We start from the raw sequence: 15,708 nt of genomic DNA, 5'->3' as shown, positions 1-15,708 counted from the left end.
GGCAAGAGGACCAAAGGAAGCAGGGGATACCATCCTTAGACATCACGGGCATGGTGGACACACACGTATAATTGAAGAGTGTAAAGGAGAGTATCACCCCTTTCTTAATTATGGCTCTGTGGGTCTGATAGGTATCTTGCTCTTTTTTTTCCCTCTCCCACAGGTGTAATTCCACTTCTGTGAGTAGAGTAACTCCTGACAGACACAGGTATTGTGTAGGTGAGCCAAATCAGAACTTCTCATGTGAATTTTAGAAGGGAGGGTTGCACTCGGATCTCTGATTGGACTCTAAGCCCACGCTTCTGGGAGTGCGTCAGCCTGTTTTCTGGTTGAAGTTCAGGTGTGTCTCATGTGCCTCCCACTGCCGGGGACCTGAGCAGCTCGTGGGACGGGCTCACGGGGGTTCCCACCCGTCAGACTTCCCCTGCTCCTTGGTCTGAACGTGACCAGAGTATAGGTGACTCTTCTCTGCTTCACTCCTGTATCAGGAAAGCAGTATAAGTATGCAAGTAGCTTGCATTATATTTGAATTTTCCCATAAGATCACTTTTTTTAATTTGGAAAAAGGCCCTTAATGATCATCTTGCCTCACACAGGCTAAATGAGCAAGCTGGTGACCTGGCTGCCAGCCTGGAGGTGGGATCTGTGCCCTTACCGCCTTGGAGCATCGCAAATGGCTGATGTGAATATTCTTGGGCACGTGGATTTCCTCCATGGTTCAAGAGGACTGAGGGTGTGAAAATGCAGCAAGGAGGATCCCATTCACGCTGTGTGTGTGCTGTTGTTCCTGAACAAAGTTTCTCACCAGCCCACAAACCTGCAGCCTCTCTGAGCAGAGGCGTCTCCGGCTGCCCGGGGAGGAGAGCAGGCGCCGCACGGGCCGGGGACGGCCCAGCGGCTCGAGGGGTCGGGTGGACGTATCAGGGAGACAAGCGGGCTGAGGCTCTCGGGAGCACTCCAGCGGGTTTACTCTCTGTATCCCATTTAAATGGATTGCCATAATTACAGAATTAAATCAGGCTGCAGTAAGACTTTGTGGCCCTGCTCCAGAAAGGCTGGAATTCTTTCCCAGACGCGGTCCTTCACCTCTAATAAAGGGGCAAGAATAACATTATTTTCCAAGAAATCTCACCAGACCTTCAGGCAGAATGCATACAGAGGCTCCCAAAGGCACTGTCACGCGATACTGGGCCAACTTGGATGTGTTCCTACCCCTTTTCTGCAGAGGAGCGTGTTGGTGTAACACTACAGGCTCTGCCGTTCTCATCCCTGTGTTGCAGCGTAGCAGGTGAAAAGAAAAATCATAGAAGTCTGAGTTTCCACTTTTCAAACGAAGAAAGCTTGGGCTTTGCAGCAGAGAAGAAATTGTGTACAATTTTTAGATGCAGTGTGCAGGCGGAGCCTTGCCCCCGGCAGGCCCGCTGCCACGAGTAGCAGAGGCTGCGTGGCTCGGGCGCGCTGCGCCGCGGCCTCTCGGGGCCCTGCGCCGCGGCATCCACGTGGCAGCGCAGCGCTGCCCGGGAAGGCTGCGCCGGGGAGCGGCGAGGGGCCCCGCCACGCGGCGTGGCCAGGTCCGGTGCTGCGCCGGCCCGCAGAGCCTCCCGCCCCGCCCGCGGCCGGGCCGCAGCTGCGTGCTGCTGCCGCTCGCTGCCTGCGCTTCTGTGACAGCCACGGCTTCGGTACAGGAATGCAAAAAAAAGGTCTCCTGCTTTTAACGTGTAACTGATGTAAACATAACGTGTCAATAGATGCGAATGGTTGCTAGGACCAGCCCGTGGAAATACGGGGGCTGCGCGAAGAAAAAAGCCAAAAAAGAAAGGATGCATCTGTAGTAAATTCCCTGCAGAAGAAGCTGTTTGCACGGCGGTAGCGTGGCCGAGCGGTCTAAGGCGCTGGATTAAGGCTCCAGTCTCTTCGGGGGCGTGGGTTCGAATCCCACCGCTGCCAGTAGCTTTTTTTTTTTTCTGCTCGGCTCCGCCGCGGCCGCAGCGGCCCCTGGCGGCCCCGCCGCCCGCCAGAGCATTGTGGGTAGGAGGAGGACCGCGGCCCCCACGTGCCGGCGCAGCGACACCAACATGGCCGCCGCCTAGAGCGCCGCCCGCCGCGCAGCGCACCGCCACCGGGAGCCGGCGGCTCTGCTGCCCGCGCCGGCCCTCCGCCAGGTAGGCGGCCGCGGCGGCCCTCTTGCTGCCTCCCGGCGCGCCGCGGGGGGCCCTGGCGGGGACGCGCGGCCTGGGCCGAGGTGGGCTTTGCCTCCCGGGAACGAGCCTCTCCGGGGGCTCTACCCGCGCCGCACGTTCCGGGGCGGGGGGAGCCGCGGCCGCCCCGGCCCTTCCCCGCGCGGGGTCGGGGCGGGAGGCTCCCGCGTGGGCGAGGAGGGCAGCGCTGGCGGCTCCCGGCCCGGCGGGCCGCGGCGCCGGGAAGGAGGCGGCCGTGCTGCAGCGGCGCGGTGCCGCGGTGCGCTGCCCGCGGCCGTGGGGCGAGGCTCCCCGCGGGCGGGCGGGCGGGCGGGCGGCAGGGCGCGGTGGCAGCGCAGCGGGTAACTGGGTCAAAGCCGGGGCTGTCGGGAGCGTCTGGAGGGCGCGGCGGCGCCCCGGCACCTTCCATCGTGCCGGGCCGCGGCGGGTGGCTGCTAGGCCGCGCCGGGACCCCCGCGGCGAGCGCAGGTGCCGCAGGAAGCCGGTGGCCCCGCGGTGGCCCCTCTGCTGCCTCCCCGGCGCTGCCGTGAGGCGCTGGCGGGGCGGCAGCTCCCGCGCCGCATCCTTCGCCGTGTTGCATAAGAGCAGGTCAGGTGTCTGTGCGGCCGCTTCGGGGGATCCGTTAATACCACCAGACCTGGGTGTTAATGCAGTGCTGGCGCGTTCCTTGCCCGTCTGGCGAAGGTCTGCTCATGGCGCGCAGAGCTGCGGTCTTTTCGTTCACGGTTGTCTGAAAGTTTCCCATGATGAAAAGGGTAGACCTAGTGCCCAAGTACCCTTCCAGGCTCAGACTTGGAGGCGGCGTTCAGTTGCTTCATCATTGGCTTTTTTACAGCGCTTTGGATACAACAATATTTCTCTTCGTTGGTTCTAGATCGCTGACGTTATGGGCAGCTAATGAGCGCTTTCATTCTGCCCTAGAGTTCATCATCTCCCATAAAAAGTGACATCTACCACTTGCCTTCCTCCAAGATGTTCCTAAGTTTAATGATGTGTATTAATAATTTGTATTAATATTGATTTACACCTGGAAACTCCCTTTAAAAAGAAAAAAAAATCTGCATAAAAGGATAATTTTAAGCAAATACTCAGGTGACCATGCCTGATGCCTGGTAGTGTTTAATTCCCCGCTGTTGTTCTTCTGGTGTTCATTTCTACGTTCCTCATATGTAAGAGGAAAAGGCTCTGCGTAGGCTGTGGACGTGGATTGTGTCTGCATGCCTTCAATGGCAGCTTCAGTCTGATTCAGTGTAGCATCCTCCAAATGGCAGGGGTATTATAAACTGTTCAGGGACACATGGCTTCCTATTTATATACCTGTCATTCGGATGTTCTAATAAAAGGGTCAGTAGTTATTTTTTATCCTTAAATGAATAAGAAAAATTGTAGTCTTTGTAATCAGACGTTTTATTTAACCATTGACAGCTGGATTCAGGAGGAGATTTCATGTAAAATTACATAAGCAGCCTTAGATGAGGGACCAGAAACCAGGTCCTTCAGGTTAGTTTTCTCTCTTTCTCTCCCTCCCCAGACCTGGGAATCCTAATTTCTCTTCCAGAAAGTGGAATAACTTCCTCAGGAGAGGCAGACCAGAATCATGCACGCTTGGCGCTCAGAAAAGGCAGGGAAAAGGGGTTTTCAGTGCCCCTGCGAGGCCGGGGGTTGAACCCAAGCCTCCCACCCTTGGAGCGTTACGGCGCGTCTCGGGCACCCTCCCAGCTTGGCCCCCGCTCTGGGCGGGAACGGCGGTGGTTGCGTTTTTTGCAGAGCCCCGTGCTGTGCACAAGGCTGGCTTTAAGTGAACCTGCTGCATCAGGCCGCCCGGGAGACGTGAGTGAGGGGGGAGCAAAACTGGAACTGACAAATCTCATTTCTTTAAAATAACGTGTTCATGCTTGAATTTCTGGGAAGAGCTGAGTGTCCGGTAGCGGGAGACTCGTAGTCACTCGCTCTGGTGTCGCGTGCTCCCAGTTGTGCTAAAACAGCCCCAGCCCTGTAGTTAGCTGAAGACACAGGCTTTTCTCTGTGAAGATTTTGCGTTTCTATGACATGATTCCAAATGTGAACATCAGATATTAACTGGTAAAATTTCAGACATGGCTGAGTGGTGGAAGAGTCGGGGATACGCTGGTGCACGAGGAGGTGGGAAGTTCCAGCTCTGTACTGGGAGGAGCGCTTTTTTGATACTGAAGAACCTGCACGTGAAAAATACGGAGTCGTATTTCTAGCCAGGATGGCACAGACAGTGTAAATAAGCCAGAGCTGGTGTCTGCGTGGAGATTTGCTCCTGTAGCAATGTTAACAACACTTGTATCCAGAATGCCTGTCCAGCTTCTCTGAAAGGTTTCTTGGACAACTGTGTGCCTGTTAATGTGATGTTTTGAGAAGCCTGAGTGTCTGTTGAAGTATGTTGAGCTGGTTAAATTGGGCAATGGACTGTGTATTTGAAAAAAATACTGATAGAAGCTTCTCTTGCTTCTCTCTTCATCTCTGTATTGCCAGCTGATCTTGGGCCCTGCCTTTTTCTCTTTTCCTTCCTCCGTAGGAGGTCCAGCAAAGACATGAGCTGGCACCGGGGAGCAGAAGACAGCGAGGAGGAGTTCCTGAAATAGATCTTATTCTTTGCCCGATCTTCGGTGTTAAAAACTTTCCTCGGTCAGTTTGTGAGAGGCCTTATTTTTTATGCTTATCGTGACCAGCAGTGGCTGGTTAGCAGTGTTTTAAATGGTCTGGACTAATTAACGTTGTTGCAGTCTCATCCCAAATAATTTGTAAATCCTTCTTCACTTGATTTCAGCAGGAAAAACTATTGTTGCTTTAGCTGAGGGAGCATCTTTTATCTAAAGGTCTGAATCGGGCATGATACTGCCTCCTGCACCGCGGTTGAACAGTTGATTCTTTGTTACAGAGCACCTAGTCCTCAGTTAATAGCGGAGTCTATTTTCTTTAGTCGGTGTAGAATAAACACTTTGCTAGTCTTTACGGTTGAAGCTTGCAAGATTGCCAAAAGGAAGAAGTTTTGCAGAGAGCAAACTGAGGCGACCGGGCTGCTCTGCCAGGGCGCTGCCCGAGGGTGGCCGGGAGTCCGGCCCGGGGCGTTGCTTCTCGGCGCTGTTGAGGGGCACCAGGGCTTGGCCAGAGCTGCGGAGACATCTCTGGGCTGAGGCTGCGGCCCACGTTGCCACAGCCCTAACGGGGCAGCCGGTAAACCTTCATGTTGATAAGAGGTTGGATCCTCCTCCAATATGTAGTTCTTTCTCAGCCTTTCCTCGCTTAAATGGAAGCAGAAGTACTTTGTTGTCTTGCAGGATAAGGATTTAGATGAAATTGTTTGCAGATTATTTTGTTTCTGCCTCCGCTTTCAGCAGGCCAGGAGTTTTTATTTTAGCTCTTGTTTTGCTTTGCTTCTGCGGGTGCTTGGATTACTTCCATGCACCTGGGTGCAGCATGGAGGTCAGAGTTACGCAGTAAGATCTGCTGTTGTGTTGACTGCGAAGGCCTCCAAGAGCGGCCGAGAAGCGCGTTCTGGAGCTCTCATTTAGAAATACAGTCCGAAGAGCGGTAGGTCCATTCTCAGCCAGCAGACAAGACTGCAACGCATCATGTGGGTGAAATCAAGGACAGCGCGTTCACAGATGGAAATATTGACTGGTCCCAAAGAACGGGCTTTTTCCTTCTCTCGGCTCTTTAGCTGGAAGCTCTTTCCGTTGTCTGCTTTCAAGGAAATTTTTCTGAGAAGTGAAACCCGTGAACTGTGTGGGACTGTCCGTGGTGACAGTGAGGGGTGCTGTGGCTTTTTCAGAGCTCGCGCTGCCCAGCCAGTGCACTGTAGATAAGCTGTCTGGAAAACCAGCTGCTACCAATATGTAATAATTATGCAGTATATAAAATATATTCTTTATGCAAGTACAAAAGGACTGTCTTTCCCTCTGCAGAGCACTGATTTAGTGCTCTCTTTCTTATACAGCTGCTGACTTTGACAAAAAATTACAAGGACATAATTATCTTTGAGATACCTACTTGTCTTTTAATTTTGGTTGCAGCTGGCCGAGAGGTTGTGGGGTATTGGGAATCTGATCATGCAAACCCATACATTCCTTCAAAAAGCAGACTAAACAAATTAGCACCAGAAGGAACCAAGTTAACTTGAGCAAATACTACATGTGGTACACAACACAGATGTAGTGAGTCATAAGATATTTTTGTTGTCCTTCAGGTTGTGCCAAGGAAGAAGCCAAGGAAAAGCTTTTTCTATCCTAGCATGGCAAATGAAGAAGATGATCCAATTATACAAGAGGTAGGAGTGCATTGTGGCAGCAGAGATAGTACATGAGTTTTTTTTTCATTATCCTAGTTTTCCTGTGTGTTTACATTGCTGAAACCGTCATTGAGACCAGTGGTTGCCTGATGACCAGTGCCTTGTTGTACACAAAGGAAGTATGTTGTGTGGACCAAGCCTATAGCTCATGGTATCTTATCTTGCTGGAAAAATAGCATCCGTGTTGGCAGACTCAGCAGGGGGACGTGCTCAGGTTTTGCACCCTTTGTAATCTGTCCACATCGGAAGAGGAACACGAGTGGGGAACTTGCTCTTACCACTGTGCCCTTCCAGTGGCTCCACTGCTCATCTCTTACAGCTGAGAAAAATTAGAATGACTTTGATGAATTAATATCTGTTAAATTTAAGTTACGAATTTTATGTAATATGAAGTTGCTGAATATCTTTTTCGTTGATCCATTAAATTAAATGAAGATAAAATGTTTTTGTGCCTTCTGAAACAAGCAGTTGTGATCTCATTCTGGGCGTCTTTAAAGGACTGTTATGTCCCAGAAAGTAGCCACAGGGTCTTACTCACTTCATGTATGAATTCACACGCAAGAGGCAGAAGGAGGGGCAAGCTCACAAGAAGGAGAAAAGCCATGAGGAGTGGGAATTGACAGGAGTGTTTCCAAAGGTAGCTAAAATGGCAGCTCGCATCTGTGATACTCATGAAACATCTGTGGATTTCAGGTGCCAGTGGCAAAATACTAACACTAAGTCAGATTTTGAATGTGTTTGTCTTGTCTAATCAAGAAAAATTTTATGACAAAATACTCGGTAATGAATTTACCTTTCAGTCACACTGCCAAAGACTCCTTGTTCTGCCTAAAATTTTGATGACTTCAGTCCCTCAGACAGACTGTTTCCTGTTTCATTGTTGTTTTTGCTGGATTTCCTTAGAGAGAAAAAACTCAGCTAGAGCCACTGTCTCCTGCCTCATTATAGTAAAAAAAAAAAAAAAAAAAAATGCTGAATTTCATGTCAAAATCAGCAGAGGGGAACCCTTTGTCAAGGGAGTCGTGAACCCGCACCTTATTATTAGAGTTTGTAATGAAGTGCTAAAATTGACACTGTTGAGCCCTAGAGATTTTGCTTTTATCTGAGGCTCCATCGGTCATGGCTGTTTATCTGATGAAAGTTGTTTGCTTTGCTTTTCAGATTGACGTGTTCCTGGCCAGAAGTTTGCTGGAGAAGCTGTACCTGTTTCAGGTATTCAAGTTAACCTTTTGAAGTGATGTATATATAAAATTTTTATTTTTATTTTAATAAATTCAGAGAGCAGTAACTTTTCTTGTGGCTTCAGCCTGCCAGGGTCTTGGGTACAGGCAAGCCTCTTTGGGTTGCAATCAGTTGAAACATTTAGTATTAAATTGTTGCCAAAAGAGAGGAGTGGCCATTTAGGGCACAGAGTTGTAATTAAATAACTCCCTTTTCCCTTTAAACACCCTAGAGCAGTGCTTTTGGTAGGTCATGTCTTTTTGTCATGGTTTGGGTAAATCTGCAGTCTCTTGGCCATCTTCTCTCATCACTGATTTCTGCCACCTTTACTAAAAAAAACCATTCTTCTAGGACCAGCCCTATTCAAGGCCAGGCAGTCAGTAGGCACAAGGATACCAATGAAGGGAGATTAAAGAGAGAAACACATAGATTTATTCATATTGCGATCTTTTCCAGTGCTGAAGGGAGTACTGAAAAGACCTCTGGATTTTTAGGTGAACGTCACACAAATGTGCCCGTGTGCCCAGCTGTTCAGTCCTGCAGGACTGCTCCGAGGAGCAGGGTTCAGAGTTCAGACCAGTGCACTTCATCAGAGGAGCCCCCTTATGTTGTGGGGGTAAAACTAAGGAGTGATTAGAGGTAGAAGCACGTTAGGAAGCCAGAGGTCTAGTTTCCATTCTGCCACTGAATCTCTCTAACAATCTTATGCTCGTGTCTCACTTTCCCCGTTGATGAAATGGGAAGTCTTTTGAGACGTTTGGATGAAATGTTCGTTATAAAGCAGTGGTGCTCGCCGGCGGGCCCGCTGCCTCCGGTACCGCGCGCGTCGGCAGAGCCTGGCTGGAGGCAGCCAGGCGCGCTGGGGCGGGCCGTGCCGCCTTGCCCGGGGGACCTGCGGTCGCTCTGTGTCAGGGACGCGCGCTGCCTAGTGATGGGGGGCCGTGGGTCTTCTGGGAGAAATGGCAGCTCCCAGCAGGCTGCTGCTGCCATAGCTGGAAGATTTCATTTTGCCCCCACCCTGTCCCCTCAGCATTCCCAAACTGTCCAGAAAAGAGCACCCTGGGACTAAAACTGGGTCTAGCGTCCTGGCTGGCTACATGTGGAACATGTCCTGTGGGCTAACGCTGCTGACGTAAACCTACGCATATTTTACTTTTGGGTAGTAAATCCCCAGAGGATTAATACTGAGGGATGGGATTTTTTAATGGCTTCCGAAACAACATGGTGCCCTGTCTGCTGGACTGATGTGTGGTACTTTTCCCTGTTTTATAGGTTATTGTGGCTTATTTTGGGCCGGAAGTGGGGAGGAGGTTGTAGTGACAAGAGCAGAGGACTACAGGGAAAGCAGCGGACTTTCTAGGCCATATTCCCAAATCCATTAACGGCTCACAAGATCTGTCAAGTCATTTATTTTCTTGATACTTTTATCCATCTGGAAAGTGGGCCTACATGTGAGGGGACAGGGAAGGTTGAGTTAATTTCTGTGAAGTGCTTGGTCTTTAAATTAAAAGGTTTTATGAAATTTATTTGTTTTCCAGTATCCAATTCGTCCAGCTTCCATGACGTACGATGATGTGACACATTTATCAGCAAAAATAAAGCCAAAGCAGCAAAAGGTTGGTTGTCATTTAAGTCCAGTCTGTAAAAGTTGGTTTGTGCTGTGCAGAATGTACTTCGGAAAAACACTTTGTGCTATTTAGCTGTTACAACTGTGTAACTGCTTATGGGAGATCATCTCTGTGCTTGGAGGAATGAGGGAGTCTTTCCTTGTGTTTGTAAAGTAGAACTGACAAGAAAGTTTCCTCCAGAGAGGAGCCTGATTTATAAAGAAAGGTATTAGAGCCATGATGGAAAAGCCACTCTCTTGATGTGGTATAAAATCACTCGGAGAACCGTAGTTACCGATGCTAATTCAGTCTGCAGATGCTTGTGCTGATAATCTTGATATACGAGGCCTTTATAATAGGGGCTGAGGGGGCTGAGCTTTGGAGGTATGCTCTTTCAGTGGCAGTGTACGTCATGATTCTTCTCCTTTGCCTGGCTGTGGATTAAACAGTCCTTTTAAAATCAGTAGGGAATAGGTAGTGGAAGTATAACCAAAACCAGAATTATTGTACTTGCTTCCAAAGGTATTCCAAAACCATGGGTATGATTTAAAAATGCCTTATCATGTAAAAGTCCTAGAAATCTATGTTTGTGATGCCAGGATTTTGCTGTGGGAGGTTGGTAAGGAGAGCACATGTGTGAACTTGGGAATTAGGATGCATATTGTGTTAGGGAAATCTTCTATTAAAATTAGGAAGCATTCACATTCTAAACCCTGTGCAAACCTGGCATCTGCCATCTCAGACAGGGACTTGTAATCTCTAGTTCAGTTTCCAAGTAATATAATGGAAAAAAAGTAAGGTGATAGCTGTGATATATGAATTTTTTAAGTGCTTTGGTACACCCTGAGGAAAAATAATTATATTGTTACAGTATATGAAGAGAAAGACTATGCAAGAAAACAGATTTTTGAATGTCTGAACTTAAAAATTGTGTCAGGGAGAAAAAAAGTTCTGCTTGCAACTAAAAGTTAGGGGCTTGGTTCTGTGCTAGGATCAGTACAAATCAGGAATAACTACTGAAGTCAATGGGAAGTTCTGTAGTCTTGCACTTACTGGAACTGAGCCCTTTGCCTCTGAGCAGAAGATAGTTACTTTATACCATGGGGTACCCAAATTTGGAGGAAACTTGCCTTAAGCTTGAGAGGTTCAGAATGGACCCTCAATGTTGGGGAAGCTTGAAGAGTATTACTTATGCATTTGACCTCTTGAAGAGTAAACTGGACTGATAATTTAGTGGAAGATACCCTAACAAAGTGAAGGGCTTTTTTCAGGGCTGCTTAAAGGAATCTTGTTTCTCTGCTCCCGCTCATTTACACAGGAGATTATTTATCCCTATCCTGTTGTTAAAATGCCCTCCTCCTACAAAAACCCCCAGACATGCTTGACTTTATGCATGACATTTGACCTGTGGATTTGAATGATGCTGCTTATTTATTTAAATTTACTGTAAACCTGTGGAAATGTTAACAAGTGTGGGATTGAAGTTTAACTGATACATGTTTGGGGTTCTACCATTATAATTATCTGTATTTTTTTCTTATTATTTAGGTTGAACTTGAAATGGCCATTGATACTTTGAATCCTAACTACTGTCGCAGCAAAGGAGAACAGATTGCTCTCAATGTAGATGGCACCTGTACAGATGAAACAAGTACTTATTCCTCGTAGGTGTCCTCTTAGCCTTCGTTTTCTTTTTGTGGTAGACACTGATGTATGTATACATATGTATGTACATGTATGTATGTCCACAAGGGCTTCAGGGTAGGATGAGAACAAGTGGATATACAATCTCGGGGGAGCTTTGAACCCCAAGGTACATAGCAAGGCTTTTGAAAAGTAACCTATGGTTTTTGCTGTGTTTCGTAAGTTATGTATTGCAGACAGAAAGATGAGCGTATATTTGCTGCATGCAGTATTGATAGTCCATTTTGGAAATCAGTGATTTTGGGCCTTTAACATCTGTATGCCATATTGTCTATAGAATACAATCTCACAGACATTATTTGTTTTCAGGAAACTGATGGACAAGCAAACTTTCTGCTCATCACAAGCTGCAAGTAATGTTTCCCGCTATGCAGCTGCTGTTTATAAAAAAGGTGATTTTCTTTTGCTTACCCTTCACATGAGTGAAATATATCCATCTGGCTTAAAATAAGACCAGTTTGTTTTTTTTGTTTTTAGCACCTAGGTTCATATTTAATTGACTGATGCTTCTTTAAATAAAGGAAAAGTTTTTCTTATCAATATCCCAGAGTCATTGAGAAGGTCTGTCAGGGTTGTAAATAATATAGCAAAGCACTGTTGGTTTGTAGATGCCTCCAGGACCCTAACACTGCATGGCAGCCTGAAATAATATATATTAGGAGCATAAATTTATTATTGTTATTTACATTATATTATTATCTCCATCTTTTGTGGCTGTTTTATTTTCCTGTCAGTGCTTCTGCGCATCTTGTGTTTCCTAACACCATCGCAGAGTTTTGGTCTGAGGATCATTTGAGATGAAAATAGGTAGATTATCTTCAGTGATGGCTGTTTTACTAGGAGCCTCCTGAAGGATAGGTCAAGTCTGAGCCAAAGTGGCTCTCTTCAAGATCTGGCTTCAAAACAAAAGGATAGTGATGGGGGTAGGTCTTGATCTTTCATACTGCTTTAAAATGCTGAGTACTGGATGAATTTTTCATTTCAATCCCTTTTTATATTTTAATATATTAAATATTTATGTTCAGTTGAAGCTTTGCCATTACAGAGATAATGAGATATTGAAAAATGCCATCCTTGCGCACTGGAAAATAATAGTTTTGACCAACATCAATTCCCTTTTTCAGGTGAACTTCACCTGACTCCACTACATGGAATTCTTCAGCTGAGGCCAAGTTTCACTTACTTGGACAAAGCCGATGCGAAGCACCGAGAAAGAGAAGCTGCTAATGAAGGTAAATTCTCCATGAATTGTGTTTGCTTTGGGGAGACAGGATGCAAGTTTTCTCTATGATTTTACTGGTAAGAGCCATTGTCTTCTGAAGATATTTAGTATAATAACATACTGATTATATGGCCATTTTCAGACAGATTGTTCCCTGATCTTATTTTCAGTGTAGCTGCATAAACACTTGTATAGGTACAGCTTGGAGGATCAGCAGAGGGCCAGGAGGCAGTGGGTAGTGCTAAAGGGCAGCAGTGGTGACTGTCACCACTGCCACTGAGAGCTGCACAGCCAACTACTCCCTTGGTTGCTCGTGGGAGCAGTATCCCCTATCATAGGAGGGTGTGGTGCTGTCGTACACTGCATATCTTGGCAGGGCTGGCGTTGAACCTGTGGGTATGTAACTCCTAGTTCTGCCTTCCTGAATAGGCCTCCGAACAGTTACAGGTTGGCTTTGACACTTTCACTGTCATGGTGTTTCTATCCTGTTGTGTTTTTCGGCAGGTGGTGATTCATCCCAGGATGAAGCCGAAGATGACATTAAGCAAATCACTGTATGTCCAGTGTTCCTTGTTACAAGAGTTCAGGCAACAGTTCACAAGAAAGCATGACAATTCATGCTCAAATGAAAGGGCAGAAAACCTCAGCTGGTCCTGACGATCCTGGGTTAGGGAGGGGAAGCAAGATGGATGTGCAGTTGTTGCACCAGTACAAAGATGGCACTAATAGCAAGGGATGATTCATTTGAGCTGTGCCCCATTGCTGCCATGGGCATTTTCATGCATTCTGTTGTTTATGTGACAGATAATGCGGGTGTGTTTTGCTTTAAGGGTTTTGGGGCTGCATTTAATGATGCCCAAATCTTGCAGGTACGATTCTCCCGCCCTGAGACTGAACAAGCTCGTCAGCGACGTGTTCAGTCCTATGAATTTCTGCAGAAGAGACAAGCAGAAGAGCACTGGGTCCATCTACATTATTATGGCTTGAAGGTAGCTATGTGCTGGCTGCAGAGGAAGTCTGCTGCGCCCAAAGGCTCAGCTAAGTCTAGAACTGTTTTTAAATCTGGGCCTGTGGGAATCAGGGAATTGTCAAATGAAAATGAGGAAAAGTAGTTCTGTAGGTTTGAACTGACCGTGCAGTGCTCTGTACCTCCTCCACTGTAAAATGTTTTGAGGTCTCCACACTGAAAAAGGTTTAAAACTGAGAGCTGGGCAGACATAAAGGGGAACCTCAGTCCAAGAATCACTCAGGTCTTGACTTACGGGGTTCACTTTGTAAAATAGTCGGGGAAACCAGTCAGCCGAGTGCCAGAAATCCTGTTTGTTTGACACGGCGTGTGTGTTTGGCAGGAGATTTTGAAATCATATCAATTGAAAAGTTCCTATATTACAAGAACATCATGCAGGACAACAAAAGTAGAGCATGAGTTAGCAAGATAGAACACTTGAATGATGGAGTAATGACAGGGTGGTCGTGGTTCTGTGTGAGGAATCCAGCTCTCTGGCATTTGGTATCTTTTTTGTATGTGGCAGTGACTCTTGTTTTTCTCCACATCTCCAGGATAGCCGTTCTGAACACGAGCGCCAGTATTTATTCAGTCAAGGTCATGGCCTCGCGGAGAACACAGAATTAATTAAATCTCCCAGGTAGAAGTTTTATGATTTCTTATAGAAATTGCAGTAATTTGTTGGGATTGTTTTCAGGGTGGTAAGCAGGGTTAAAAGTCTGATCTGTGAAGGTGATAATGCTATCTATGATAAAAAAAATATTTAAGTAAAAGTAAACACACTAGCCTTCTTCAGCTTACGCAAGTTGCTTCCTGTGTTTCCCTGTGCTCCGAGATTAAAACTAGTTGTTTTCACTTGGGAGTGTAGCCTCTGATACATTATCACAACCATGCATTACTGGGACTGTAAATACTGTAGAGGAAAAGTAAAACAAAAGCTGCTGCTGTTTAAAAGAAACAAAGACGCTGAAGCCAACAACTTCCATTGTTAGTGACTATTATGAAACTTTCTTTTGTGATTTGTAAGAGACACCTGAAACTACTTGCAGCTTGTTCATTTTTGTTTCTTGGTGACTGCAGCTACGTGGGAGATGTGGAAATCTTCCCACGATGCAGTCTGTATAGTGCTTCGGTTTAATCCAATATAACCAGGGCCCAAGTAATAGGAAAGTGTCTCTCTCTCTGTCTCTCTCTCTCTGTTTAATGGCATGTGTGTGTTATTCTTAACATTTTACATCCCAGTGGAACAGCACTAGCTGTTCTGAGAAGTCTTTTGGATCTAATTCTGTCTTCATGGTAAAGACACTGGTGACTGCATGGGTGGAAAAGACTGTTGCTGCCTGCCTATACAGGATGTTGCATGTTCCCACTTATTGCTGTGTCAGAGCACCTGCATTTAATGTATTTGCTCTTGCAGTTCCTCTGTTTGGACACCTCTTGTGTGCAGAAGAGCTGGGATGTCTAATTCCCGTTTGTTTCATACCTTCTCTTTGAACAGATCAATGTCAATAGCTTTTGCTAGCATTGAATTTACAGAGGAAGGTGGGAGAGAGAAGGAGATGGCTCTCTTTTCAGGATAATGTTTGTTTTGTAGATTCCTACAGATAGGATTGCTCTAAGCAGGAAATAACTGTACTTCAACCTGGAAAATCCCAAGACAAGCATTTTAAGGATGTGTTTTCTTTTCCTTTAGTGAATATTTAATGATGCTGATGCCTCCAAGTGTAGAGGAAGAGAAGTAAGTGTTCGTACAGAATGTTCAAAGCTGATACTGGCTGGATGCTGTTTTCCACGAGCTGCAGCTCTGTTTGTTTATTTGCAGTGACAAACCCATGGCTCCAAGCAATGTGCTTTCTATGGCCCAGCTGAGAACTTTACCGCTTGCTGATCAGATTAAGATCCTGATGAAGAATGGTTTGTAGCTTTTGTAATCTGTTGGCTCGCTTTCCTTTGTGACCTCTAATTGCCTCAAATAAGGTACCTTTCCTGGTAGTGTCAGTTCTGTCACCCCACCAGACAGAGTCAGCCTGGTTCTTTGGTTCTGTGAAGCACTCAAACCCTGAGCACTTTCTTGTGAAGACCTACCCTGTTTTTTGCAAAGAGAAGAGAAGTAACAGCAGAGCTGACACAGCTGCTCTGTGTGTTTGTAATCAACTTGCTATTAGAATAATTTCTAATCTGATGATAGCTTTCAGGATACACCTATTTAGTCAGATATTTCCTGAAATACAAAGTGTGAGCATGAATTATAACTTGAAGGTTAGTGCAACAAGCTGCACTTTAGCATTTTTTTCCAGGGAAGTTTTCAGTAATATACACTTCTTGAGTGTCACCTCAGATGGTTTTATTCTGTCCCTCTGGAGTTTGCTGACTATCTGAAGAGAACAGATCCTGAAGACTTTGCCTCAGGAGCTTGCTGTCTTGTCACTTGG

At 46.6% G+C, this 15,708-nt stretch overlaps 1 protein-coding gene and 1 non-coding gene across 3 annotated transcripts in view; both read left to right on the top strand.

Annotated features, from left to right (window-relative positions):
- The first annotated feature begins 1,865 nt into the window (after positions 1–1,865).
- TRNAL-AAG (transfer RNA leucine (anticodon AAG)) lies at positions 1,866–1,947 on the top strand. Its single transcript has one exon. It is a non-coding gene; the product is annotated as a tRNA-Leu (tRNA).
- Positions 1,948–2,022: 75 nt separating this feature from the next.
- Positions 2,023–15,708, top strand: part of POLR3E (RNA polymerase III subunit E) — a 30,675-nt gene continuing 16,989 nt past the window's right edge. Inside the window, exons 1-13 of one of the 2 annotated variants that reach the window (XM_026116123.2) lie at positions 2,023–2,162; positions 4,744–4,853; positions 6,415–6,495; positions 7,678–7,728; positions 9,276–9,353; positions 10,893–11,008; positions 11,358–11,440; positions 12,173–12,280; positions 12,775–12,824; positions 13,140–13,259; positions 13,831–13,916; positions 14,970–15,014; positions 15,099–15,190. In XM_026116123.2, the coding sequence (XP_025971908.1) occupies positions 6,460–6,495; positions 7,678–7,728; positions 9,276–9,353; positions 10,893–11,008; positions 11,358–11,440; positions 12,173–12,280; positions 12,775–12,824; positions 13,140–13,259; positions 13,831–13,916; positions 14,970–15,014; positions 15,099–15,190 (865 nt within the window). In that variant the 5' untranslated portion in view covers positions 2,023–2,162; positions 4,744–4,853; positions 6,415–6,459. The remainder of the gene's footprint in view (positions 2,163–4,743; positions 4,854–6,414; positions 6,496–7,677; positions 7,729–9,275; positions 9,354–10,892; positions 11,009–11,357; positions 11,441–12,172; positions 12,281–12,774; positions 12,825–13,139; positions 13,260–13,830; positions 13,917–14,969; positions 15,015–15,098; positions 15,191–15,708) is intronic. The other variant, XM_026116122.2, reaches the window with a different exon arrangement.

Source organism: Dromaius novaehollandiae, chromosome 14 (genome assembly GCF_036370855.1).
Source record: "Dromaius novaehollandiae isolate bDroNov1 chromosome 14, bDroNov1.hap1, whole genome shotgun sequence".
NCBI lineage: Eukaryota > Metazoa > Chordata > Aves > Casuariiformes > Dromaiidae > Dromaius > Dromaius novaehollandiae.
This window is presented reverse-complemented; position numbering and strand designations above follow the sequence as displayed.